The 27321-nt window shown below is 45.2% G+C and overlaps 1 protein-coding gene across 1 annotated transcript in view; it reads right to left on the reverse strand.

The window, feature by feature from the left end:
- Positions 1-2623: 2623 nt before the first annotated feature.
- Positions 2624-27321, reverse strand: part of TGFBR2 (transforming growth factor beta receptor 2) — an 89739-nt gene continuing 65041 nt past the window's right edge. The window contains exons 4-7 of the mRNA XM_034993315.1: positions 23220-24019; positions 21414-21555; positions 8148-8275; positions 2624-5348 (exon numbers count right to left, since the gene is read on the reverse strand). Of these exons, the coding sequence (XP_034849206.1) occupies positions 5169-5348; positions 8148-8275; positions 21414-21555; positions 23220-24019 (1250 nt within the window). The 3' untranslated portion in view covers positions 2624-5168. The remainder of the gene's footprint in view (positions 5349-8147; positions 8276-21413; positions 21556-23219; positions 24020-27321) is intronic.

Below are 27321 nucleotides of genomic sequence, written 5' to 3' on the forward strand. Positions count from 1 at the left end.
GCTTTCCCTCAGGACCGCAGCGTCAGTGTGTCATCTGCAAAGGGAGCTTACAACAAAACCCACTGCCATAAAACAGAACCTCCTGAGCACAAAGAGTGCCTGCATTCAAAAGCTGGTGACCAGTGCAAGAGCCCGCGTCCCTGCTGAGGGCACTTGGAGACTTACTGCCAGCCAGGAAGGCTCCTGACCTTGCAGTAGCCAGCACTGAAATAACCCGGGCAAAACGGAGCCTGCGGAGGGGGTCAGAAGACCTTGGCTCCTGTTTTGGCTGAAGCGCTTGGGCTGGAGCCCAGAGTCCATATGCCTTTGAGGAATGACTCTCTCTCTCTCTCTCTCTCTCTCTCTCTCTCTCTGTCGGCTCCCTTATGGCCAACTCCCTCCCCTCCAGTGCAAACTGTGTTTTCCTCTTCCATATTTTAGGCTAACAAAGAATCAGGATCTGGAGCATGCCAGAGGCTCCCCCATCCTGTCTTACACCAGCTTTATCTTGTGTTCAAGGAGGGAGTGTGGGCTCTGGAATCTCATTGCTTCAGTTCAAATCCCAGCCTAAAGATTGCTAACTGTGGGACTCTTAGGAATAGCTCACTGTCTGCCTCAGCGTCCTCATCGCTAACATGGAGGTAAGGCTACCTCGCAGGTGTGTGGTGAAGATTAAAGCAGATAAAGAAGGTAAAACAGAGAATAGTGTTTGATGCCTCTGAATACCAATACATGTCAGTGATTAATACGGATTCACATTTGTGAAACCCTGGGCTTAAGGTGTTTTTTTTTTTTCCTCCTACTGCATGTTAAAATAAAAATAGACCCACTAAAACCATGTTTTTAAGGGTTGGCACAATCTGAAGTCATCTCACGTACCAATGTACATTTTGCCCATTAGGCAACGCTGTCCACACATATTCATTCATCTTTCAATCGTTCTCATCAAGGCTTTAGACAACATTTATCATGTGAGTGGAGAGCAAGTGGATAATAGAGATGCCTCCACTGAGCAAACAGATCCACGGCAGAGAGATGAGAACAGTGACCATGCCATATGTAGATGGAATAGAACATTTCATCATGGTGCGGCCTCTCATTCCACTGGGCAGGCCAGTTTCCTCAGGAAACAATACAAGGTGGAGAAAAGCACCGGGCATGATCCCAAATTATTATTCCAAATTATTCTAAATTCTAGGACAATTTGGCCTTGCACCCAGATTCTGCATCTGTGAGACCCTAGGCTTCTTTCTTGAGTTCTCTCAGCATGACTTCTCGTCTGTAAAATGGGCACAATATCTACCTCAGGGAACTAGTGGGGGATTAAATGTGATGACACAGCAGGTAGTGAATGAGCGTTCTCCTCAGATTGTCAATACACGGGGACAGAAACTTCCCTGTTCTACAGGTCTGTAGCATGTGCCCAGATCTCTTCTGTGTTATAAGTGCTTCCTAGGGTCTACCTCAAAATCTACCTCTTGGTGGAAGCAGCCATTGATGTACTAAACCAACTTAATGTTGGCCAATATGCGTTGCAGGCTTTCCAAGTTCAAGACAATTCCAAAAACGTTTGCATGTATTCCATCACAATGCTCCTGTATAGGATGAGACCTGTTTTACATATTTTACCTATTTTACATATAATTAAACTGAGGCATGGAGAGGGTAAGTTATTTACTCAGGTCACATGGCTGGTAAATGCTAGAGCAAGTAACCACTAAAATTGCCAAGCTACTCGTGAAGATAGGACGAAACCTCATGCCCACAGTAGTATAGGACAATATCATCTAGCTCGGTGATTCTCAGCTGGGAGCAATTTCATCCCCTAGGGGACATTTGGCAATGTTTGGTGACATTTTTGGTTGTCACAGCTGTGGGGTGGGTGCCAGGAACTCTGCCTGCAATGCATAGAACAGGCCCATTCCCCAAACAAAGAATTATCCAATGCAGAATGTCAGTAGTGCTTAGGTTTCTAAACCTCAGCATTATTACATTAAATATTTAGAATCTTAACTATTTAGAACTCAGTTGATAACTTAGAAGAAACCATAGAATCTCTCAGATTCCAAAACAGGTAGCCCAAAGTTCGGGCAGCAAATTATATACATTGTTACCAGAAACCCTTCCAACAATGACCTGGAACCAACTGCCTAAGGCACATTCATCTGGTGATGCAGATAAACGGATTAAAATCCCCAAGCAGGATGCTGTGGCTAAGTAGAAAGGAAGAGGGAGGAACTATGACACATGACAGAAATCAAAAAGATATAGTCAACGGCCTGCTATATGAGGGAAGAAGATATAAGAAACAGCATGAGCTCTTAGCAGCAGCGTTGGTTGTGCCAAGCCATGGAAGAAGCAGTCATGTGGATGGAGGCCGTTCCTGGGACAGGCAAGATGGCGGCCGGGAGACGTAGAGACTTCATGCCCCGGCCACCAATGGCATCTGCTACATCTCATATTATGGATCTTTTTGCGATTGCTTTTTTTTTTTTTTAAAGGACTCGAGACTGTCAGTTGAAGGAGACAATATGGGAAATTTGGAGAGAATCTGGCTTGTGACTTTTCCTGCATAAACTGTAGAATAACCAAGTTTTGAGGTTAAATGGCTTAATTACGATGAATGGGATCAGGAGGCAGGAAGCTGACCTGAGTATTTTTGCTTTATTCCATCTAATAAACATTTTATTTATATAAAAGACAAACAATGCATAGAATGAAAATAAGTGCTTGAGACATTTGATATAAGAAGAGTATATAGCATTCACATTCCTATTTTAATACATGAGTACTGCTGAAGTGTTCCATAAAAGAATAAAACTTTCCCTTTATGTATAGTAGTAAAAAAAAATCAGTATTTTTAGGAACTACAGAATGTTATTCCTTGGTCTTTTTCTCGACAAAGAAAAAAGAAATAAAACAAGCCACAGTATCATCTGACACTACATTCCAGTTTAGGCTGATGACCACCCAGAAGTGATAAAGCTCTTTTGAATCTTGGAAAATCCCATTAATGGACCAGTATTCTAGAAATTCACCACTAGAGGTCGATGAGCAACAGCTATTGGGACAGCATTGACAAGCCCTAAGGTGCATGGAATTTCTGGGCACTTCCATGATATTGCTGGCAAGCTGTCCTGAACTCTCTCAGCCCACACCCACTGAGCAAGGTGCCTACGAGGTTCACCTAATCCCAAATCTCAGCGTATCTGCTAAAACTTCAATGAGATGAGATCTTCCAAAATCCAAATGGAACTGATCTACTCACTGCCAGTCCTCTCTTAGATTCCTATTTGGCTGAAAATAGGTAGCTTCAAAAACATTTTAGAAAAAGATTTTTTTTGCAGCATTAACACTTATTTGTGGATTAACGAGTTCCTATGGAGTACTAAAGCTCATTCCTTGTTCTTGCCCATGTGGACACAGACTTTCTAACTGCAAATGGGATTCTTGGGTCCCACATTCAAGTCCTCGCTGGCAAATCCTGCAAAGGGCGGGAAAGCTGGTATGGTGGAGAGAAAGATAACCGTGGCAAAAGCTTCTAGGTAAGAGCTGCCCTCCTTAATGCAGGGGTGGGGGGGAAAGCTCTTAATATATAGAAAAAAATAGATTTGGTTTACCTGGGACCACTTAGAGGGGGTCCCCTTCAGTCCAAAAAAAAAGACCAACTTTAAATCTTAACACCAGACTAGGAAAAAGGAGGGACTCGAACTCATATAGCCAGAGAATGATTGATGGAAAGTACATTTCTTACAAAAGGCCTTGCTTAGGGGCGGGTTTAATTCCCAGACTGGGGTGGGGCAGGCAGTGGAAAATGCAAATGTTTACATCGAGAAGTAAAGCAGCTTTATAAGTGTGTCCACACCTTCGTTTTTTGAGTAATGAGGACCGGGGAAACGTGAAAACCATCTGCTATCTATCCTCACTTGTGGGATCCAGATTTTTTTTTTTTTTTTTTTCAAAATCTCCAAATATTTAAAAAGTGGCTCAATTTTGTCAAACGCCGTTCTGGCCAAGCAAAACACATGTTCAGAGTGCCTGAGGAAACAGTTCTGACCATGGCAGAATCCTTCTGACTAGGCCAAAATGTACCTGAGCATTCAGGAGCCCCAGACAGATGGAACCCACGGGTGTTTGCATAGAAAGCTAGAGATTCAAACTAAGCCTGATGAGAAACCCAACACAATGAACCCCGCGGGGGAGATTTGTTCCCTTTAGGGAAAGTAGCATGGGAGAATAGTAGCATAGGTATGGGGGCAGGGGGTAGGGGGTAGGGGGTGGGGGATGGGGATTAAAGGAAAGAAAGAATGATCTCTCCTTAGTAGAATATGTGGCCATTTCATAAGTGGGGAAATTTGTCCTGATTTTTATGCCTGTGAAGCCTGCGAAGGTAAACAAATGGGGCTCAAAACTTTTAAGCTCTTAGAGATGGGGACAGGGTTTCTGAGCTGGTTGAGGAAGGTGGCTCACAAACCAGATGTGGGCTTGAAGCTCAAGTGAAAAGTCCAGGAGACACAGTGGCACACAGGAACCCCAGAATCTGGTCCCCAAACAGTGTGACTATAATTGGCTCCATAGCCAGAAAGGACCCCCCCTCCCCCCCCAGCCCCGTGCAGGGAATTATTGTTTTGCAAAAGCGAGTGCAACGTGGCCACAGCAGGCTCTGAGACTCGGAGCCCCCTCCTAATGCAGAGCCCCCACCTCGTGGAGGCAGAAAACCAGCGCACGTGTTGGCTGTCAAGTGCTAATTAGCTGTCACGGATCCCCTTCCTTCTGTGCCTGGTTCCGGAGCTCTCCAAACAAACCAATTTCTCGGGATGTCTGATTTTATTTTCCTTGTCTCTTTCCAGAGTATGGCTGTATATATATAGATATAGACATATATAGATATATATAAAACAGAGCTATTCCATATTTATATACAGGCATTAATAAAGTGCAAATGTTATTGGCTATTGTAAAAATCAGTATCATTTCCTGAGGAAGTGCTAACACAGCTTATCCTATGACAATGTCAAAGGCCTAGAACGCTTCATGTCACCCACTCCCGGCTGCCGGCTTCCAGGGAGGGGAGCGACCCCCGGGCTTCCAGGAAGCATTGCTGCAGGTTCAGGGGCAGCCTCCCGCTGCCTCTCTTCTTTGGTGGCAGGGCAGCCTCTCCAGCCGTGGGCCAGCCTGCCCCAGAAGAGCTATTTGGTAGTGTTCGGCGAGCCATCTTCCGGGATCTTCTCCTCGGAGCAGCTCCTCCCTGAGAGCCTGTCCAGGTGCTCCAGTTCGCTGAAGCGCTCCGCCACGCACTGGGCCGTGAGCCGGGCCTCGGGGTCGTGGTCCCAGCACTCGGTCAGAGTCTCGCACACCGTCTGGATGCCCTGCAGCGGGGGAGAAGAAGGCACCGACGCCCTGAGCTGCCGGTCTGCGGGGCCCCGCGGCCCGCAGGGCGGCCCGCTGCCCTTGCCCCTGCAGGGCAGGCCGGCTGCCACAGAGCCTGTGCGTGCCCACGTCCCGCGGAGCACCCGCCGGGGCTGGGGGGCAGCCGCTTGCCTGGGGAGCCGAGGGGCGTGCACTGTCCTGGAAGCCCGCCGTACCCATTTGCTCTCGGGCGCCACTTGATCTCGAGAGGCCGTGAAACGGAGAGCCGGCACGTTTGGGCACAATGAGGCCTCTCCGGGAGCCCCAGTACTGGAAAATTCCCATGAGGAGCGGCCCCTAATGCCCTGTCACCCCTTCCTCATTCTTTTAGAGCACTTTCTGGTTTTCTTGTTTTCGGTGGTTTTGGGTTCATAGCAAAATCAAGTGGAAAGCACAGAGGGTTTCCATATACCCCCCCCCCCCCGGCCACCTTGCATCCGCGTGGTAGATTTGTTCCAATCAATGAACCAACACTGACACATCACTCCCAACCGAAGTCCATAGTTTATGTTGCGGTTCGTGTTAGGGGTTCTGACAAATGTACAATGACCTGTACGCACCATTATACTATCCCACACAGTAAGTTCCCGGCCCTAAAAATCACCCGTGCCCCACCCCGCTTCTTCTTCCTCCCTCCCTTGAGGCCCTGGAGACCCCAGATCTTAATGTCTCTGTGGTTTTGCCTCTCTAGGGTACCTTATAGTTGGGATCGTAGACGCATTTCTATTTAAACAGCACCGAATACCGCAATCAGAGCGAAGTCTAGGCTTTAGTCTGGTTTTATCTGGTGAAGTCCAAGCTTCCAACTGCTGCCGAGGGTGGTGCCCGGGGCCCCACTGCCCCCCAGCAACATCAGGCTGCACTCCAGAAGCAGCTGTTTTGTGGGTCAGCTGTACTTAGACTCTAGGCTATGTCAGAGGGTTTAGTCCAACCCGGTGAAGGCCCCATTCGAAAGGCCCATCCAGGAAATGCTGCCCAGTATGGCGGCGAGGGTCTTCTCTCACAGCTGTAATTTTTATTTTGCATCGCAAATACTTTGATCATTTCAAGCCCTTTTTTGCAATAAAGCAGGCGGGGGGTAAACAGATGGGCAGAACTAGAGCATGCTCCTGGCAATTAGGGGCTTGCATGGTCACTGGTGATTCTTCACACAAGTGGCCCAGGGGGACCGGATATATCCCAGCACTTTCCCCTTCAACATCTACTACCAATAACTTTCCCAACACACCTAGGAGCCTCTCCCTCCCTTCCCGACCTGTGAGTGAATTCATGATGTTGAATTAATTGTATAATTCACCTAATTGACGGTATTGATTGATGGCCTGTTAAGAGTGGAGTGGTATTGTTGGTACACAAGTAACATTTATTTTACTCTGGCACTGTAATTATAGGCACTAAATTAAATTAAATATTAAGCATTAACTTGAAATCAATAGGGCAACAAATCTCATTAAGAGAAAAAAATGTATTATGCAAATTCTTTCCAGAATTTTATCATCATGAATAATGGCTTCATTATAAGAACTGTACGGCGGAGGAGGCAACGGAGTCTGAGAGAAGTAACACCAGGGCCTTCTGATTGCAGAGGTAACACAGAGCAGGCTTGCATTTTTCAGTCAGAGAGGCTTTGCCCGAAACCCCGGGGGGGAAGCCCTGGGCTACCGTGGCCTGGTTCACGTGCCCTCCGCCGACTTTATTAGGGGCTGGTCTGCTGAAGTGGCTCCAGGCCAGGATTGGCACAGACCGGGCTTCCTGTTCCATCTGTCTTCCTGAGTGTGCGTGATTTGTTGTTTCTGTTTCTTATCTCAATTTGCCTGGCCCTGAGGAAAACCTATGACTTAGCCCCAGCCTTGACTGGATGAGGGAATTCTTCCAAAGGAGGCAATAAAACAATTTACTCCGTAGAAAGATCCGCTCTGTCGGCGAGATAGGAGTGCACTGTTCTCTCTCGTACTTCCTTCCCGCCGCTGTCTCGGGGGTATGTCACATGGCCCTGCCACCCACCACTTTCTTCTTTTCCTCTGACCACTGCCCTCATCGAAATGCCCCCAAGCAAAGAATTTGGATAGTCCTCCCTCACCCTGTTAAGTCCAGAACTGCTGTTCTTCCATAGCTGGCCTTGCCTACCATCTCTTGAAAGGAAAAAAACAGCAGCCATGAAGATGTTCCCCACAGACACATTTCCTATTTGTTCACTTGCACTTTCCTATTTCTCTTGGCTTTCTTTTAGTCCCAAACTGGCCTCCTCTTTGCAAAGTCTGTGCGCCCAGCCCACATATGGCCCTGAGCACACGGCAGTGCCCCCCCCCCCCCCCCCCCCCCCAGTCCAGCTGGCTGACAAACTCTGCTTGCTTCTCACTCTGCTAAGTGTTTCCTTCTAGAGCTGAAGATTCCCAGGAGAAAATATTTGGAACCCAGAAGGGAACAAAACATAAACACTCTACGCAAAGGCTTGGGGGTGAGGGGCAGAGGTTGCAAACAAAATATTTTAACCCAGAAACAAGCGGGCTTGCACAGTGGGACAAATGCCCTTCAAACGATTATTTGAGAGTCCTCTTTGAATGGAGTATCTACCTGCTGGTTGGAACTTAGAACAACAGGTCCACACCAGTTGATGAAATTTTCTTTATAAACAAACAGGATCATAGAACACAAAGGGACCTGCCCTCAGATTGAAGCCCAATATCCTAAAATTCTCTCCTCCCTCAGAGGCTACTTCAGATAAATCTTATTCTCCCCTCCATATGGCCACTCCTTACCTGGTGGTTGAGCCAGGAGCTGGGAATTTCTGGTCGCCCTCGGTCTCTCAGCACGTTGTCTTTCATGCTCTCAACACAGGGATGCTCTCGCACCTTGGAGCCAAATGGAGGCTCGTAATCTTTCACTTCTGTTAAAGAGAGCAACACAGGGCCATTGAGAAGGGCGTGTGCAGCTGGGGACGTGAGCAGGTTGAGAGGTCTGGCTGAGTAGCCTGAGGCACTGAGCATCAAAATATATCTGTGATCACTCTGAGAGCAATTTTTTTTTTTAAAGATTTTATTTATTTATTTGACAGAGACAGAGATAGCGAGAGCAGGAACACAAGCAGGGGGAGTGGGAGAGGGAGAAGCAGGCTTCCCGCCAAGGAGGGAGACCGATGTGGGACCCGATCCCAGGACCCTGGGATCATGACCTGAGCCGAAGGCAGACGCTTAACAACTGAGCCACCCAGGCGCCCAATTTTTTAAGAATAGTAGGTTAAAATAAGAGGGAAGGAGGGGTTGTGGAAGAGCTTGAGAAATATTCAACAGATCATCATTGAGGGTTTGCTACGAGCTACGTACTGTGCTAACAGTTGGGGACAGTGAAGAACAAGACCAACAAGGTCACTGAGCTTTCATTTTATTTATTTCTTAAATTAATTAATTAATTGATGATTTTAGAGATAGTGAGAGAGAGAGAGAGAAAGAGCACAAGTAGGGGGAGAAGCAGAGGGAGAGGGACAAGCAGACTCCGCTCTGAGCTCAGAGCCTGCCCAGGGCTCAATCCCACAACCCTGAGATCACGACCTGGGCCGAAATCAAGACTCGGATGCTCAATGGACTGAGTCACTCAGGCCCCCCTGAGGTTACATTTTCATGCAGGCATTCTCAGTGGGGTGATGTTGCTCCAAGGGGGGCAAAACTGGTTCTTGGGAGGTAGAAAAATCTTACATATTACAATGGTTGGTAGCCCTACAGAGGTCCCCAGTACATAAGCAGGTTTAATATGTGGTGGTTAAACTTCATGGGGATATCCAGCCTAAAAGGGAATGAAATTCTGACATGTTACAACATGGATGAACCTTAAGAATGTTAAGTGAAATAAGGCAGTCACAAGAGGACAAACACTGCATGATTTCATTTATGAGGTACCTAACATAGACTAATTCATAGAGACAAGAAGTAGAAGAGTGACTGCCAGGGACTGGGGGATGAGAGATGGAGGGCTGTTGTTTAATGGGTACAGAGTTTCAGTTGCGGGGGATGAGAAAGTTCTGGAAATAGATAATGGTGATGGTTGCACAACACTTTGAATGTACTTAATGCTAGTGAATTCTACACTTAAAAAAGGTTGAAAGGTGAATTTTAGATTATGTATATTTTTCCATGACGGGAAAAAGAATTGATGTGGAGTACTGGTTAAGAAAAAAAATGCCAGGGTGCCTGGCTGGCTTAGTCCATACAGCATGTGACTCTTGATCTCAGAGTTGTGAGTTCAAGCCCCACAAGGGGTGTGGAGCCTACTTAAAAAAAAAAAAAAAAAAAAAAAGGCAAAGAAAACAATGTCTATAAAGGCTCCTTACCATAGCAATGATGACACAAATGTTGAGCAATGCTGTTTACTGGGATGATGGAGGAGAGAGATTAACAACACATCAACAAACAAAATTATAAAGGTAATTTTCCTTTAGTGATACATGGGACAAAGAAGAGAAGAGAGAATGATATACCCTTTCCCTAAGCTTCAGGTTTCCACTAAGGTCAATCTCTTTACAGAAACTTCCTTGAATATCTCCCAAGCCATTCGTGGCTAGATGTCCCGGGCAGAGCTTTATTTTAGTCTGTATCATATTTTGATATAATCACATGTTTATTTGTCTCATCTAAGAAGACCATGAATATCTGAGGGCAGGTTCTGACTCCCTTTTGTCATTCTTCTATACAAGAGGCTCTCAACACATTCTTTGTTGAGGAATGAATGAATGAATGAATCTTAGATCTGGTCCAAAGTGGCAATGCCTAAACTCTAAGTGAAAAGTAAAACAACACACTGATTTAACTGGGTGGATCAACATACATGTCATTGCACAGGACAACCTAAAAGATTTTAGAAAACATTCCTTTACTAAAACGTGTCTGTGCTAGAAAGGGAGAATGGGCTGGACCCAATATTCTTCTTCACAGAAAGTAGAACCTTTGGCCTTTAGCAAAATAATCATGTTTAATGACTAAACTTTCAATATTTTGCCCTTCCAGGCTAAGAACTGAAGAAGATTTCGATGCCCCCTTTGAAAAGGTTGAGCTTATTCTTATTGGTCTATTTGTTTTCTCCCCTTTCCCAGAACCCCACTTGCATATTCATTTTCTGTGATATCTCCACCCCCACCCCCCAATAGAAGAGCAGCCGGGATATCGTCTTTTTTCAGGAGATTTGTGATGAAGGCCTCCCATCACATCGAGACAACCACAAACCATCCTCCTGTGTGTCCGCCTTTGCCCCCGAGTGCCATAACACTTAATCCTTACTGCTCTAGGGGTGAGAGCTGAATCTTGATCAGCATAATATTCTTATTTCTTTCTTCCATTCCCTTATCTTCTATAGACTGTAAATTCCTAAGGTCCGAGGCTGAGGCTGAGTCTAGTGTCTTTCCAATTCTCTGCTCAGTACTTAAAATTGTGCCATTCACATAGCAGGCATTCACTAGATAGGAGTTGGGTTGAATTCAAACAAAAGCAGAGGACTGGCAATCAGAGCTCGTTCTCAGTACAGTTGACTCTGACCTAACTCTTCTATAAAAGGAAGGGGCTGAATTGGATGACCTCCTTGTTCCCCTCCAGACTTATCTTGTAATCCAATCTAATTGAACAATATGATGCCCTCTTAGCGCTGTGACTTGAGGTGTGTATATTCTTTTTCTTTTCAAAGATTTATTTATTTATTTTATTTATTTGACAGAGAGAGACACAGCGAGAGAGGGAACACAAGCAGGGGGAGTGGGAGAGGGAGAAGCAGGCCTCCTGCTGAGCAGGGAGCCCGATGCGGGGCTCGATCCCAGGACCCTGGGATCATGACCTGAGCCGAAGGCAGACGCTTAATGACTGAGCCACCCAGGAACCGGAGGTGTGTATATTCTAATACAATATAATGGGATAGGATTTGTATATGATATAGAGTCCTCTTTAAATAATCTATCAGTCCACGGAGTCTCCATTTCCAACTATTTTGGCCGCCATAGCTGGTGTCCCTGGCTCCCTGCCCAGATCCCTTTACCAAGCCAGCAGCACCAGACCCCAGCTGCCACAAGTGTTGAGTCCTGAGGGCTCACACCTTCGCCCTCCTCTGGAGGACTGCCTTTGGCTGATGAGAGCTGCCTGGCCTGGAGATTTCCAGAAAGCCTTACCCCCCAGAGGCAGCCTGCAGCATATGATAAATTGATGTGGGAGTTTTCATAGTCTAACCCTCTTGCTTCTGCAGGGAGAGGACTGTGGTACAATTCACCCTCTAGAGTACCCCATGAGATCAGGCTGAGGCTAGAACTCTCTTGAAACTACAAGTTTGCTGAGCTCCTCCCCTTCCTGTTTCTCTTTACTCTCTTCCCCTGAGACCTTATCCACGATTAACCACTGCACAAAAATCTTTGTGTCAGACTACTTCTAGCAAAGCTGGCCTGAGAGAGCTGCCAAGGAAGTGCTTTCTCTTTAGGTCAATCTCTCAGCGAAACTGCCCCATCAGACACTAGTTGCAAAGCCACCCTGAGGAAGTCTTGATAGGGCCTCTTCTTGAGAAACTAAATGTACTAACCCATCAATAATTCCCACAGCACAGTACTCAGAAAGGGGCAGGGGATGACCATGGTCAGGGAAGGAAAATGGCGGCATCAGAATCAATTCCAGGTGTCACTCTCATGGCTGAGATTCCTACACAACAAAGAAAAAGTCTCCATAGTTGAGGTTATAACCCAGGGCCGATTTATTTCATTTCCAGTCCTAATCTTCAAAGTTGCATAAACCACAGTGCCTAATTTTTAAGTTCTGTGGGGATGAAAGTAGGTTTCCATGGGGAATGAGGGAGAGCTCAGAGAGGACGGCATAGGGCATCAGGCACAGGCTTGTTTTCTGGGTAAAGGAAAAGTAATGAATGCTCCTTTGGAAAAGAAGACAAAGGCTTTCCCAGAGTGAAGAGAATTTTTACTGGATTACTTCCTACTTTTCCTGAAACCTTGGAAAGTTGTGAGATTCTCTAGTATCCCTAAGGGGCACAAGACCTGCTCCCAGTCTGTGACTTGTGGGAGATTTTATAGGGAAGGGAGGTCAAGGACAGTCTGAAAGCAGCTGGCCCTGAGCTGAGCTGGGAGAGTGTGAGTCTATGACCCTCCTTCTAAGTTTAAATTAGACAAGTCTGGGTGACCACCAGGTGACCCACACAGGTACACCCCAACCCCTAACACTGAAGTAGTCTTTCAGGTGAGGAACCGAGATGGAGATTTAAAGTGCATGCATCTTTAAAAAAATAAAAAGAGGGCGCCTCGGTAGTTCAGTTGGTTAAGTAACTGACTCTTGATTTCGGCTCAGTTCATGATCTCAGGGTCATGAGATCGAGCCCTGCGTTGGGCTCTGTGCTGGGTGTGGAGCCTGCTTAAGATTCTCTCTCTCCCTCTCCCTCTGCTCCTCCCTCCCCTGTGCTCTCTCTCTAAAATAAAATGAAATGAAATAAAATAAAATAAAATAAAATAAGATACAATAAAATAAAAATAAAAAAATAAAAAATAAACTGTATGCATGTTTTAAGCCGACCTTTCTTCATCTCCTGGCAGATGTCATATTTATATAATATATAATATATATTTTCCAAAATAGCTAAGTGGGCTTTTTGTTTTATTGCGGATTTTTGCAATTCCTCTTTCTTTGCTTTTTGCCCTCAGTTTAAACATGCTATTCCCACCTAATTTTTTTTTTTGTCATGCCCTAGAACATATGTAAAGATGACCTATGCTTGGCAGCGCCTCTCAGTCACCACCTTTAATATGTGATTTTGGCAGCATGAAAGCCACCATCAGCCAGTGTTATCTTTCTTTCTTCTTTCTTTTCTTTCTTTCTTTTCTTTCTTTCTTTCTTTCTTTCCTTCCTTCCTTCCTTCCTTCCTTCCTTCCTTCCTTCCTTCCTTTTTCCTTTTGTGGCTGTGAAGGCAATGTCATTCTCAGGCCTCCACCAGGATGCAGAGGATAACTGCTGCCAGACATTATGCTGGAGGTTGTTTCCTCCTGGAGGCCTTGTGCTAACTGCTCCTCAGGTCTGCCCAGAGGCCCTGAGGATATGGAGCACATCTGCTTTGCCTCAGCAGAAGGAGGCGGCCACAGACACCCAGGGGGACGCCTTAACTCCAGGGCAGGTGGTTGAGGGCAGGAGGCCTCTGCCAGCCAGGTGGGCACCGACGGTCCTCCCCAGGACAGGATATCAAGCACTGATAGCCGGGTGGTCCTGGGGAATCCAGCAGAGGTAGTGACTGGCCAAACCAGGGGCTGGCTTTCGCTCCTACTTTCTCGCATTGTTTCAGGCATCTAGAGGCTGAGATGCTTCATCCACTCTGGCAAAACTGCTGAGTCCAAATTACGTATCTTTTATCCCTATTTATCTTTTATCCTTATCTATTTATTTTTCACCTTGGTGCTTAAAGTACTTTTATTTTAGAAAATGCATGTGAGGGGCGCCTGGGTGGTTCAGTCGGTTAAGCGTCTGCTTTCGGCTCAGGTCATGATCCCAGGGTCTTGGGACCGAGCCCCACATTGGGCTCCCTGCTCAGCCGGCAGCCTGCTTCTCCCTCTCCTCCTGGCTTGTGCTCTCTCTCACTATCTCTAGCTCTCTCTCTCTCAAATAAATAAAATCTTAAAAAAAAAAAAAAAGAAAAAGAAAAAGAAAATGCATGTGATTAAAACTCCAAAATTACTAAATAAATGGATATGGCAAAAGCAAATCTTTCTCCCACTCCTCATTCCTAGTTGAACAAAACTGGCTTCGGTTGAATGCTAGGATTAAAGGTGACTTAAATTTTCCCCTTACTGTTTATGATGAGCACTGCTCAATCTATATTTTTATAAAAGATGAGGTGTCTTGCTCCCCAGTTTACTGGGGACTGAAGCTTGAGAAAAACACTGCAGAAATAAATCACAAGAAAAATGAATGCTACTCAGGTGTCTTGGGCAACACCAAATTGCTATTAAAGTCACAAAATACCCTCTCTGTCATCATATCACAAATCTGGAACAACCCATCCCAGGACCAGCACCTTCCACAGACCAGGCTTGGAGCTGCATGGCTGTAAATGTTTTGCAAGTAAAAGGAGTTGCATCTTGACAGAGGAAGTGAATACAAGTTATTAAGCATACTTTAAGCATTTCAAATGAGTCAGAGAGAGAATGTCAAAGAAGAGTCTTGAAAGATGTGATCCAACACTTCATTTTACAGTTGAGAAAAGAGAGGCCAGAGAGTGCACTGGATTCCGGGAAGAACACTCAGAATCGCATGCTAGATTACCGTTACTCTGAAAATGGTTTTGCCTTTTTAGGAAGCCTTGCATGCTTTCTCCTCTCCCCTCGAGCATTTCAGTGAGCTCTTTCTCCCCCAGCCAGAACAAGCCCAGCTGGGGCAGCCCCAGGTGGGAACATGCCTGTCACAGATGTGACAAATGTGTTCCTCCCTGCCTTGGCCAGCCCCTCTGCACCGCATGACTCTGAGAAGGGGAAGCTTATGGAACCTATCGGATGGTGATGGTTTGTAATTTCTAAATGAGTTATGCAAAAAAACCACTGATTACAAAAAGCAGCCCTCTCCTTAACTACTATTATTTACCGACATTACACCCAAACATTCGTGCATTTTGGGTTTAGAGAAACAAGTGGGATGGTGGGGGTGGGGGTGGGAAAAAATGATCCTGTCACAAATTAGGCCGCGAGCACCAGATCAGGGCAGGGTTGGCCATGGAGTTCATGCATGGTTTTCTAGAGTTTTCTAGAGTCTTCTTTGTGCATATGATCAAACAATGCCCAGGCTCAGGCCTCCCTTCTATGAAGAGCTGTAGAGCAAATTAAGGGGTGAGCGGGCTCCCCCATCATTACTCAGTCTACTCTCAGAAGACCACTGGCCACACAATTTGCCATGCCTGCTGGCCCAGCTCCATGTAGAACAGGCTGGTGTTCACCCTCCCAAACTATCCCAGATGGATGCGGGTTGGAAGGTAAGCCCCCAGCTTCCTCGTGAGTCAGGTGGTGTGATGCTGAGGTGTGTGTTTGACTGCACCTGGGGTCCCCAGCAGGACTGTGTGTCTTAGCTGTCTGCAGTGGTGCCCTGCTTGATAACACGCCATTTCTTGGCCTCCTTCCCTTTCCTGACTGACTTCCCCGTTCCCTTACTGGCATTTCCTGAGATCACTTCTCAAATAAACCACTTAGGCTCAACTCTTGTTCCAGGCTCTGAGGCACCCAACCCAAGGCAGATGTTCACACAACAGAATTATTCCATCAAACCAAGTCTGTCGTGCCCTCAGGCTGTTTTCCCAGGCCAGGCACACCAAGGCCCACCACCTCAGGATCTCCCCCTGACTGCCTCAAATGACCTCTTTTCTAAGAAATTTCTTTATTAGGAACCACTTGCTCTTCTTTCCAACTCCCCTTCCGCAGCCTTTCCCCAAAGTCTTCTCACTGGTGGGAGCCAGCCTGCACTCCCAGACCCTTGCAGCTTCTTTTAATTTCTCTCCGAAGGCTCTGAAGAGAAACCTTGCTTGCCTCTCTCCGCCCTCCCCCCACCCCGCCCCTGCTCCAGTCCTGCGCGCCCGCAGAGGGCAAGTCTCTGGGACCCAATGCTGTTCCTCTGGAAGTCAGCATCTGGGACACAGCTGTTGTTTTGATGCAGTTCCAACTTAACAGAGCAGCAACGCCGTTGACGGTTTTCCCCAAAGCAACACCCCTGAGTTTTATAGCTGCTTCCAGATTTTACTCCCCTGAAACCCAGGAAAATGAAGCGCTTCTATCCTGTCCCTCTTCAGCCCTTCTCCCCCACCCCTCTTCGTTGTTGTTGGGGTTTTTTTTTGTCTCTCTTTTCTCTCGTTTTGATTCGTGCACACTTTCTGTCTGTTCTACAAGGCTGTAGCAAGCTGACAGTATGCTCAGGGACTGTGTCTCTCCTCTTGTTAAATGCTTGCTCTGCGGGAGGTTGTGTGTTAGCTTCTATTCAAAGGCCTAAATGGCCAGGGATTTGAAAGTCGGTTCGCTTGTGGGCCTGTTTTGGCTGGGAATGATGTGAACATTGTGCCTGCTGTGCTCGCCAAAGGGGGGCCTGAAAGGCTCCCCGCCTTCATCCGCCCCCCACACACCACGAACACTTGCATGAACACCAAACAAACCGAAAGCTGGACAGAGATTTCTTTGTAAAGACAGGGCCAGTCTCTACGTCTGTCCTTGCTGAGTGACGACTGCAGGACTTTCCTCCTTCCTTGGAAGACAGTAACAGACCTATCACCTTCTTCCAACAGCTCTGAGAGACCTGTTCTCTTGACTTTCATATTCTTTCAGATGATCCAAGTGTCTGAAATGATCCCTCTGTCATAATCTGTCCCTAACTCTTTATTTTTCTTTCTAAAATCATCATATTGGCCTCCTCCCACCCCTGGTGTTGTATCACATATCTATTTGTTTACTACCTGTCTTTCTAGAATATTAGCTCAGAGACTTTTTTTTTTTTCAATTTTTTCACTGCTGTGCCTTTAGCATTTTGAATATGCCTGCCATGTAATTGGTCCTCAATAAATATTTGTTGAGGGAAGGAATGAATGAATAAATAGATCTTCAGAGAAAAAAGGGTAAGAAAGTTATCTCAGACTTTAGGGCGCTGAGCCCATAACGCTCAGAAATGAACAGCTTTGCGATTCTGCTAACAGAGATGCACCCAGAGGAGACAGCCATGTCAATCCCTGGAGACTTTCATGAGTGAGGCCGTCACCGAACATTCCTCAAGCATGTGACTGTCTTGCCAGCTACTTCCAGAAAGGCATGGAATTAAAGGCCAGGATGCACCAAGTCACACTGGTTGCCTGATCCATAATGATAATCATGGTGAGGGAAGCTGTCCTTTACTGAAGATGTCCTTCACTGGTCAGGCCGGCAGCGTCCTGGGAAGGTTGGGGCCAGGGGGCTAGAGTCAGACAGCAGGGCTCTCATTCCTGGCCGCACAGCTTGCCCATCTCCTGACACCTCAGTTTTCCCATCTGTAAAATGCAGCCAGTAACAGTGCTTACACTTCAGGGTCCTTGGCCGACTGGGGGAGCGGACCCGTGAAGCAAGTGTGTAGTCATGGTGATTACTCTTCCTCTGTGGCTCTCTTCATGATCACACCGGCGTCCCCCAGGAAGCCTTTCCTTTTTGACCACCCTCCTCAATTATGACAGCCCATCTCCTGAGCTCCTGGGTGCGAATGGCACTGTACCGGTTGGCCTCAGAAGAGTGCTATGATCCTCTGTTTGCACTTTCTCATCTGATAAGAGAGACTTCTCCTGTGTAGTGCTCTGTCTTTCTCTGTTCCCCCACCACTCTGCACAGAGAGGCTGATCAAGAAGGAACTCAAGAGGACACTCCTGAGTCTTCCCCTTCCTTCCAGAGCTGGCCTAACCCTCCGTGCCTAACCCTACGGTCTCACTGCCCTCAGCTGACATAGGCTTTAAGTGCCCCATGCCCCTGCCTTACCTTCCCGCAGCACTGGTCACAACTGAACTGCACTTGCCTGTTCAAAAGTCTATTTCAGTCCTGGTTAATGGCATGAGACAAAGCCTAGCGTTGAGACCCGACAGACATTCATAGAAGACCTGCAGTGTGGAAAAACTGTGCTTCGGAAGATGAGCCTAGAAAGGCGAACGAGGGTCAGGTTTAGTGTCCATGTGAAGAGTCTGGGCTCAACCACAAGAGCAGAATGGAGTCACTTAAAGGCAGGAAAGCTGGGGTTTCTCATTCCCTGCAAGACTGTCCCCTGACGCTTAGTATCCTACTGCATTCAGTTAGATGTTTTGCTACTCAGAATAAAACCAGATGGCATATTAGTTGACCTATGCTGCAAAATAAAATCTCAATCTATAAGTCATCAGACTAAGTTAAGCTTCATATTCCACATTTCCTTTTTTGAAACGAGACTGTCAGTGAAAAATAGTAATTACCTACATTGTATTTCAGGTTACAGAAAAGAAGGTTTAAGCTTAAGGAAAGCTTTTTTATAACCTGTCCTCTTTCTTAGACCTTCAAAATTAAAGCCTAACAGCAGCTGGAGGGAATTATTACCCATTTTATTTTTAAGGTAAGAAATGTGTCTGCATGTGCACATTTTTAAAAAGTAAAGAAAAAGAAGGCTATAAACTTCCTGAGGGCAAAACCTGTCCTTCTACCTGTGTATCTACAATAGCCGGAAGGGAATGCATTTATCTCCAGGATTTATGTTGTTTCCATGGGATTCCTGAAATACAGAAGAAAAGTCTCTGAAATTAAGACGAGGCTAAGAATCTGTCTTTGATGTTTTTAAGATACATCCCCCTCAAAAAACAAAACAAAACAAAACAAAAACCCAAAAAACTCTAAACCAAAAAACAATGCTTTCAAAAGAAGGTTAACGACAGGGCTTAATACATGAGTTCACACACTAAAACAACTGAAGGGCTTTTAGTTGGATCAAAATGAGCACAGATAAATAGCTTGGGTTTCTGCAGCCTGAGCGGAGATGGGAGAAACAGGACTGTGGGCTTAAGATCAAACAAAACGAGAACTGGGATGGCCTCTTTCCGGTTCCCCAAAAGCCGTCTGTTCTTATCCTAGAGGTTATGAAAAGTTTTTTTGAGACTAGCTGAGCAAATGAGATCCTGTTCCTTCCTTGGGAAAACTTGTTTATACTGTATCCGTTTTTAGACCTTGTAAAAGTTGGTGAACTCAATTCTTCCCATTAGCCCAACTTCTTCCACACTCAGCAAATATCAACAGGAAAGGGTTTCAGTCATCGATAACAATGAAAGCAGGGAGCTCACATAGGGACTTAATAAGCTGGCTGCACCGACAGAGGGAAAGCAGAGAAACAATCTCCAGCTCATGTTTATAGAATAACGGGTTTGAAAGGATAGAAAAGATACTGAAATCTAGGTAAATTTATTCTGACAGTGACAACAGCATCGTCTCTTATACAACTCATACCGGTTTAAGGATTCATTTTGGAACTGTCAAAGCTTTCAAGCAGAAAATTATTCTCAGTGGCTCAAACTTGGTTAAACAAATTTCACTGTGCAAGGAAAAACCAAGTTAGTTTTGGATGTGCTGTCGGGGAAGAAACTCGGGCAAGACAGCCAGAAAGGAAGGGCCATCTCCATGCAGGAAGCCAGGCAAATAGGTGATGGGGCAGTAAGGTTTCCAGTGGAAAGGGGTGACCTGGACCCATCCTGGAGAGTCAGCTAAGGAAGTTCTAAACAGGATGAAGATTCAGAGCCAGTGTGTGCCAACCAGATCCACCATGTTTTACCCATGGGTAGTGTGGTCCAGTGACCAAAGCTGTGGTGATCTGAACAACAAAATAAATATTGGTGGTATTGGATGCCCATAGAATAAAATAAATATTCACAGCCCTATACTGACATAAATGCATAATGAAAAGAATAAATACCAGGAGTGCTGAGAGAAAGGACAGATCTCCTTTATGGCAGAGGACCTACTAATACATGCAGAAAGGATAAAACAACAGAAAATCACTGATAGGCAAACATTACAATAATAATTGTTGCCAACAAGGATGACTGATGGATCCTAAAATCAGCAGGTAAAGTTATGATAAGAAGCACGTCTAGTATCCTAACGAAACAGGTGTTTAGTATCTTTAGGAACAGGTCAAGGTATCTTCTTATAAGATATGTATTAGCCACAAATGGAAAACGTAGTATCTTTACAGGGGAGAAACCTGACAGATACCACCCCAACCCAGGGACCAAACTGAACAGACACCCCCACATCTTGTGCCCCTTCCATGAGCTGCCAAGGAGGGCAGAGCATCATTGCTGTGTACTTTTTGCCCCAAATGCACGATCCCAATCTAACCATGAGAAAACATCAGAGAAACCCAAAGTGAGAGACTGTCTATGAAATAATTAGTCCAACTTCTTCCTGAGTGTCAAGGTCATGAAAGACAGACAGACTGAGGAACTGTCACAAGTTGAAGGAGACTAAGGAGGCACGGACGTTAACTGGAATACAGGATCCTGAGCTGGATTTTGCTCCATTTGCTCCAAAAAGGACATTCCTGGGAACTCGGAAACATGAATAACCTGTATGGACTAATTAAGAGTATCGTGCCAATGTGAACGACCTGTCTTCAATAGCTGTGCCGTGTGGCTTAGGTAAGGTGTTAATGGTAGGGGAAGCTGGGTGAAGACTACATGGGAACTCCCTATACTATTTGTGCAACTGTTCTGTAAGTCTAAAAATACTACAAAACAAAGAGTTAAAAATAAAACTGGAGTTGGCTTGGCTGGACTTAGCAGCCAGCCAGGACCAAGCTGAGATGCATAAATTTCTAAGGTGAGAGCGAAGACCATCATGGAAACTACTGAGAAGAATGAGAAAAGGCTAAAAATGTAGACCTGAGCCATTCTCATGTCCACAGAAATCAGGGGCCAATGCTGTCTAAAACAATGGCATCCCTCCTATGTCCCTGAAGACTACCGTGGCATTCCTTAATAACCTCTCTACTAGATTTTTATAAAGTTTAACAAATATATCAAATCGTTCTGCTTGTTTTGCCCAACAAAGGAAAATCATCTCCATAGAAATAAATTTTTAGCCAAATCCACTACCTGGACCTTATAATTCTTAAGGTTTAAAAACCTTAAAATAGAAAGCCAAACAAAAATCAGATATTTTCCTGAATAATATTTTCCATTTGATAAACAGAACTCATTCCTATAAATTGTATCAGTGTTCAAGTCTTCCCAGATATTTAAATATCTGTGGCGAGATGTGTCAAGAGAAAAGTAAACATACTTCAAAAAGGGGGATAAAAAGCTTTATGCTCTGAACATGGCTTTCAGCTTAAAAAGCTAAGCTTTTTTTTTAGCACAATTCCCAATCATTCTGGAATGGCTGTGTACTAACAGATCTCAGATAGCTCTCACTGTGGGGTTAACTCTGTTGTAGCCCTGGAATTATGCTTGAAGCAAACAACATGACATCATTTTGAAGATGCGTCAACCCCTGCACCATGATGGTGGTCCATACGTACCTCCCACCGCATTACAGCGAGATGTCATTTCCCAGAGTACCAGAGCCATGGAGTAGACATCCGTCTGCTTGAAGGATTCAACATTCTCCAAATTCATCCTGGACTCTAAGACTTCTGGAGCCATGTATCTTGCAGTTCCCACCTAAAGCAATAATAGACTTTGAGGCCCATCATGTAATTCCCGGCTAGCATCTTTATTTTAAAAATATAACTGATGTTTGTCCTCGACACATGCAGATGATCTTTGAAAAGCACAGTGCTCTTTTAAATCATGAGACTGGCAAAGAAAGGTACAGCTTATGAAATTATCTAAAAATAAGTTTTCTCTCCCTGAAAACACTTGAAAAAATATAAACAAAGCATACCAAAATAAGGAAATGCCAAACCCCAGAGCTGCTTTATCTAGCTTCATGATATATGTCATCGTATTCTACAATAACATCCTCACCGATAACCGGGGAGATAACATCTGTGATACTTTAGATCTTTATTTTTGCTTTTGCAAATTAACTATTTTCTCATTCCCGAAACACCAAGATTTATGGGGAAAATAAGAATCACTGCCATTAGTTTCGGTCACTTAAGGACTGTCTCAATCTTCTTTCTTTACTCCATGGTACTGTTCTAGTGTGCCAAGAATGTAGTATAATTTCATAAAATCTCTAGTAAACTAAACTGCATGAAAGTATTTCTACAGTAAAGGACCAAATCTAGATCATTTTATAATTTAGCCATGTAGGACTGATAACGTGAAAACACTGGTATACAGAGGAAAAAAGAAGAAAGCTATTTCTAGGGAAGGGATCACTTAAATGTTTGATTTTGTAGCCAGCATAGCTTCACTAAATAACAATGAAGTCCTACATTTTCAAGAAGCTAAGGAAGGTCAGGTGAGTTGATATTATTGTCCCAAGGAATGTTTCTTAATGGTATGTATCAGAAGAAATTTTTCTTCTTACTAGGTCACTGCATGACTCATGACCCTGTCATATTAATCTGTCCATGTTTCACTCGATATGTTTATCTGAACATTGGCTGTGCAGCCAGAGACCCAAGAGGTCAGACCAAGCAGTAACCAAATGCTTCAGAAGCACATACCGCCACCTGCTTAGAGGAAACAATGGTTCTTTGCAGACTCTACTGTAATCCATATCAAGCTTCCACTGTGTGAGAACATGGGGCGCCATTATTCATAAAGGATGGCTTGGTAATTTCTAGTGACCTTCCAATATCTCCTTACCCAAAAAGGTTTCTATTTTCATCTGTGAGATGCTTCAAAGGAACTGGAGAATTGTATATCCACTCAGTCTGTCATCTCACTCAAATATTTATTGGTCACTTTCGCTGTTCAAGGCATTGTGTTAGATGTGAGCAAAAATGGAAGTGGATTTGGGCTACAAGGAGACTGCCTTCTAGAAAGGTAAAAAGAAAACAAGGTAGCCACCAATAGTTCAGAGTAGGAAGGGCTGAGTAGAAGCATAAGAGAGGAAAAAGAGATAATGCATGGGTGGTGTTGGAAGCAATGAAAAGTAATTTACAAATGGGAGATAAATGAAGACCAACTGAAGGAGAAGAACGTCTATCCTGGATTAGATGGGCTTGGCAGAAACCGGAGGAGAAATGTTGTTCATTAGAAAAGCACGCTGGCAGGAGAGAGTGGGGCATGCCCAGGGGCAACTCCTGACTTCGGCTAGATTCCCTAGACAGGTGTCTAGAGCGTAGGGCTGTTTGAGACAAAAGACATGAGAGATGGATGGAGAGGTGGCTTGGGCCCCCTACGAGTAAAAGGACCCAGGTCTAACTTACTTGCCCACTGTTGGCCAGGTCATCCACAGACAGAGTTGGGTCGAGGCGCAGGGAAAGCCCAAAGTCACACAGGCAGCAGGTCAGGTCATTCTTCACGAGGATATTGGAACTCTTGAGGTCCCTGTGCACGATGGGCATCTTGGGCCTCCCGCACAGGGTGTGGTCGCTGTGCAGGTGAGCAATGCCCCGGGCGAGGGAGCTGCCCAGCTTGCGCAGGTCCTCCCAGCTGATGACGTGCCGCGTGAGGTATTCCTGTAGGTTGCCCTTGGCGTGGAAGGCAGTGATCAGCCAATACTGCTTCCCCAGCTCTGTCTTCCGCTCCTCGGCCGTCAGGAACTGCAGGATGTTCTCATGCTTCAGGTTGATGTCTGAGAAGATGTCCTTCTCCGTCTTCCAGGAGGCGTACTCCTCGTAAGGGAAGATCTTGACCGCCACAGTTTCGAACTGCTCTGAAGTGTTCTGCTTCAACTTGGCCTTGTAGACCTCGGCGAAGCGACCTTTCCCCACCAGGGTGTCCAGCTCAATGGGCAGCAGCTCTGTGTTGTGGTTGATGTTGTTGGCACAAGTAGAGCTGATGTCGGAGCGGTCGTCTTCCAGAATGATCGCCAGGTGCTCGCTGAACTCCATGAGCTTCCGTGGCTTGCTGGTCTCCCAGGACGGGCTCAGCTTCTGTTGCCGGTGAACGCGGTAGCAGTAGAAGGTGATGATGACGGCTATGGCAATTCCCAGGGGTGGCAGGAGGCTGACGCCTGTCACTTGGAATATGACTAACAATAGGTCAGGGTTGTTGGTGGCATATTCTGATGTGGAAACAAAAGGAGGGAGAAAAGAAGTTGGGTTCGGTAGGTATGCACAGTCAGAGAGTGGGTCTACACCTCAGGCATCTAGAAGTTTTAACATCTGTATAGTTTTTGTGGATAATAAATTGTGACTTTTTATTCCAGGGATGGATGCACCTGTCCAGACTTCCTTGCCCCTGGCCACCTATTCAAGGTCTCCTATTCTTCCCTCAAACTTCCGCTTCAATGTCACTCTCTAAAGGAGATCTAGGAAAATGTGGGGAAGTGTTTTATTTTATATTTTCTCATCACACTCTACATTTTTCCTATGTGACAACTTGGCACAATTAGAATTAAATCACTATGACTCCAGTTATGGGTTTCACATCTGCCTTTCCCTACTTTCCCCACCCTCATCGGATTGACAACTCCACGCTGGCAGGGGCCATATCTTTCTTCTTCACCACCAGAAACAGTGCTGAGCACACATCAGGTCCTCAGTAAGTGTTGGATAAATGGACAAAGCATTCACGGAGTGTTAACTAAGCCCAAGGCATTACAGGAGGCTCTGGGAATAAAGAAAGAATGGTAGCTCCTGCCTCCAAAAGCTTACGTAGATGGTATTGGGTAAAAATGAAGACACTCTCACAGTTCTACCATTGTCTTTATTCTTTCCTAAACTCCAGCTTGTCCTGCTCTGACCAACCTCCAGGCCACCCTTAAACATAGGTGATGGGGAGAGGAGTCTGTGCAAAAGGGTCTTTGGAAGTCAGTCACCTTATATCCACCCAATATTCTTCTTTTCAATGTGCATGTGGTGTGCAGTTTCATAGAACAGGAAATCTTACTAGCAACAGTGAAAATATTGCTACAAAGGTGAGAGGAGTAAAAAGAAGGAAATACAGCCAGCTTTCTAATTTGGACCACTGAAGCAGGCCCTGTGGGGTGACGGAGGAGAGTCCTTAGCACCAACTATCTGACCACACATAATGTAGTGTATGTCAAACTTTGCTTCATGTGCTGGCCTTGGCTGGCTCTGGTTAAATAGTTTTCCTTCTGGGAAGAAAAACATGGATGGAAACAGTCAGCGGCAGGGGATAGTGAAAGGCAGTTATGGTTCAGTAAGAGCTTTGTGCTAGCCTGTCTCCACTGGGCAAGAATGCCAGAATGCTATTATTGCTTTTATATGTCATTCATTTTCCCTCAAAGTTACTTATTAACAAGAAGTCCTCATGATCAGGTGCTAGATTTGCTCATTAAACATAGCACTGCTGGGTGCCTACTATGGGTATGGATGGCTCTGCCCTCAAAGAGATTATAACCCAAGGAGAGGATTAGGACACGTACACAGATGCATAGTAACATATGGCAATCTGGGACAGGCGCTGAATGTGTGCTGCAGTCTACACGCAGTGGTGGAATGTAGAAAAGCTTGGAGAAACAGGGAACCACAGTGACAAGGACTATCTTTTAGTTGGTCAGTGGAAGATGGGAAAAGGTCAACGACGGCTAGAAGGAATGTTACATTAAAAACTACAAATATATGATCTATTTGAGGAAGAGCAATTTTCCCAAACTGCCAAGTCCACATAAGGGAACAGAAAGGAAAAGGGTTAGATGGCTGACATGGACGTGGACATCATGTCAGAGAAAGTATCTATAATTGTTCAATTGGCAGTTTTCACCTACTGTAGGTGTTTGATGAGCTTACAGCAGTAAGAATATAGTCCAGGTGCAAGGGAGAGAACCATTACCTCTTGAAGAGAACCCATTACCTAGATCATATTTGATATCATCCCTTAACAAAGCACAGTGAGAGATGACGCTCTCGCTGTGCCAGTTTGGGGTGTTTGGGTTTTTATTTTGAGGTTTAACATGACGTACTACCTGGTCCTAAGGTCAGTTCTAAGAGGCAATGCCAACTTCTACTGCCTATACTTCTAGATGGAAACCTTAGCTCTTAAGTCTATTTGATGGCACTAAAAAACTGGAAAAGTAACCCCAAAATATCTGAATTTCAGCAACCAAGAGGAAAAACAGTCACTATTTTGGGGAAAGATCTACTAGTGCATTAAAAAGAATAGGAAAGGGGAAACAGTATGGTAACGGACTCTTGAAAACCCAAATTCTTGCTCACATTGGGAGGCATGAATGGGACAAAGGACAGGTGGTGAGAGTGGTGACAATGGGATAAGGCAATGACAGAGGAGACTGGAACTCCAAAAGTAAAAAGAGTTCGTGTGGACAAGTATGGACTGTCCCCATCGTTCAGCAAAGTACGAGCCTGGAGAGCAAGGTTAAGGGGGCAGATGAAGGAGGTGTCACAGCAGGAAACAACGTTCCTTCCCAGTAACCCCGCCTCTATCATCTGGAGTATCTCATGAATGTGTCTGCTTCAAGCACCCACTTGTCTGTAACCACACAAGATGCCTTATAATCATAAATCAGTTTGATTCCCATGTTGCTTATTTCCCCCAAGAGAAAGTGAGCTGTACAGGGTAAATCTACACATACTGATCACCACGCTATACCCAGCGCCTGGCCTAGGATGGGGTACCTACAGTACTCAGCAAATGTTGGTCACAGAAGCTGAATGGATGATGACTTACCCGGAAAAAGAGCCCTCACATGTTTTTCTGTTCCACAGCAGGGTTGGCAAACCATGGCCCCAGGGACTATTTTGTACAGCCCCACACGCTACAAATGTTTGTTTGTGTTTTAAAGAGTTGTTTAAAAAAAGAAAGAAACTAAGAAGTTCATGCAGCAGAGATGATATCTGGCCCAGAAAGCCTAAAATATTTACTACCTGGTCCTTCATAGACAAAGTTTGTTGGCCCCTCTTGTATAGATGTTATTTGTTTTAACAACCTCTAAGGCATTAGCAGAGTGTGGGGAGACTTCACTTTGGTCCAATTGTGAATTTTCTCTTTCACATAGGGGGCAACAACACAACTAGAAGATAAAAAAAAAAAAATTTAATTGCATAATTACTTGGCTGTGTCTTCAATGGGTTAAAGAGTGCAAAACGTTCAAATGAACTGTTCACTTATTGCTGATAATTTTATTTTGTAATTCCTGGCCATAGATGAAAAGGGTCTTCCTCGCTAACTTCTATTCTTCTTCAGGCTGAGGGAAACACAGACACAGAAATCCCCCAAAATTTATGTGTGAAGAAGATTCTAGAAATCCCCCCCGTTCAATATCAGAAACCAAAGCTTTACTTTCCCCTCAAATTTCCTGTGATTTCTTTTTGAAAACCTACATGTAAAAATTTGGTGGGGCGGGAATTACTGAATAACATCTGTCAATCTTGAAACTTCAAA

Source organism: Mirounga leonina, unplaced genomic scaffold, assembly GCF_011800145.1.
Source record: "Mirounga leonina isolate KUSES-001 unplaced genomic scaffold, KU_Mleo_1.0 Mir_115, whole genome shotgun sequence".
Taxonomy (NCBI): domain Eukaryota; kingdom Metazoa; phylum Chordata; class Mammalia; order Carnivora; family Phocidae; genus Mirounga; species Mirounga leonina.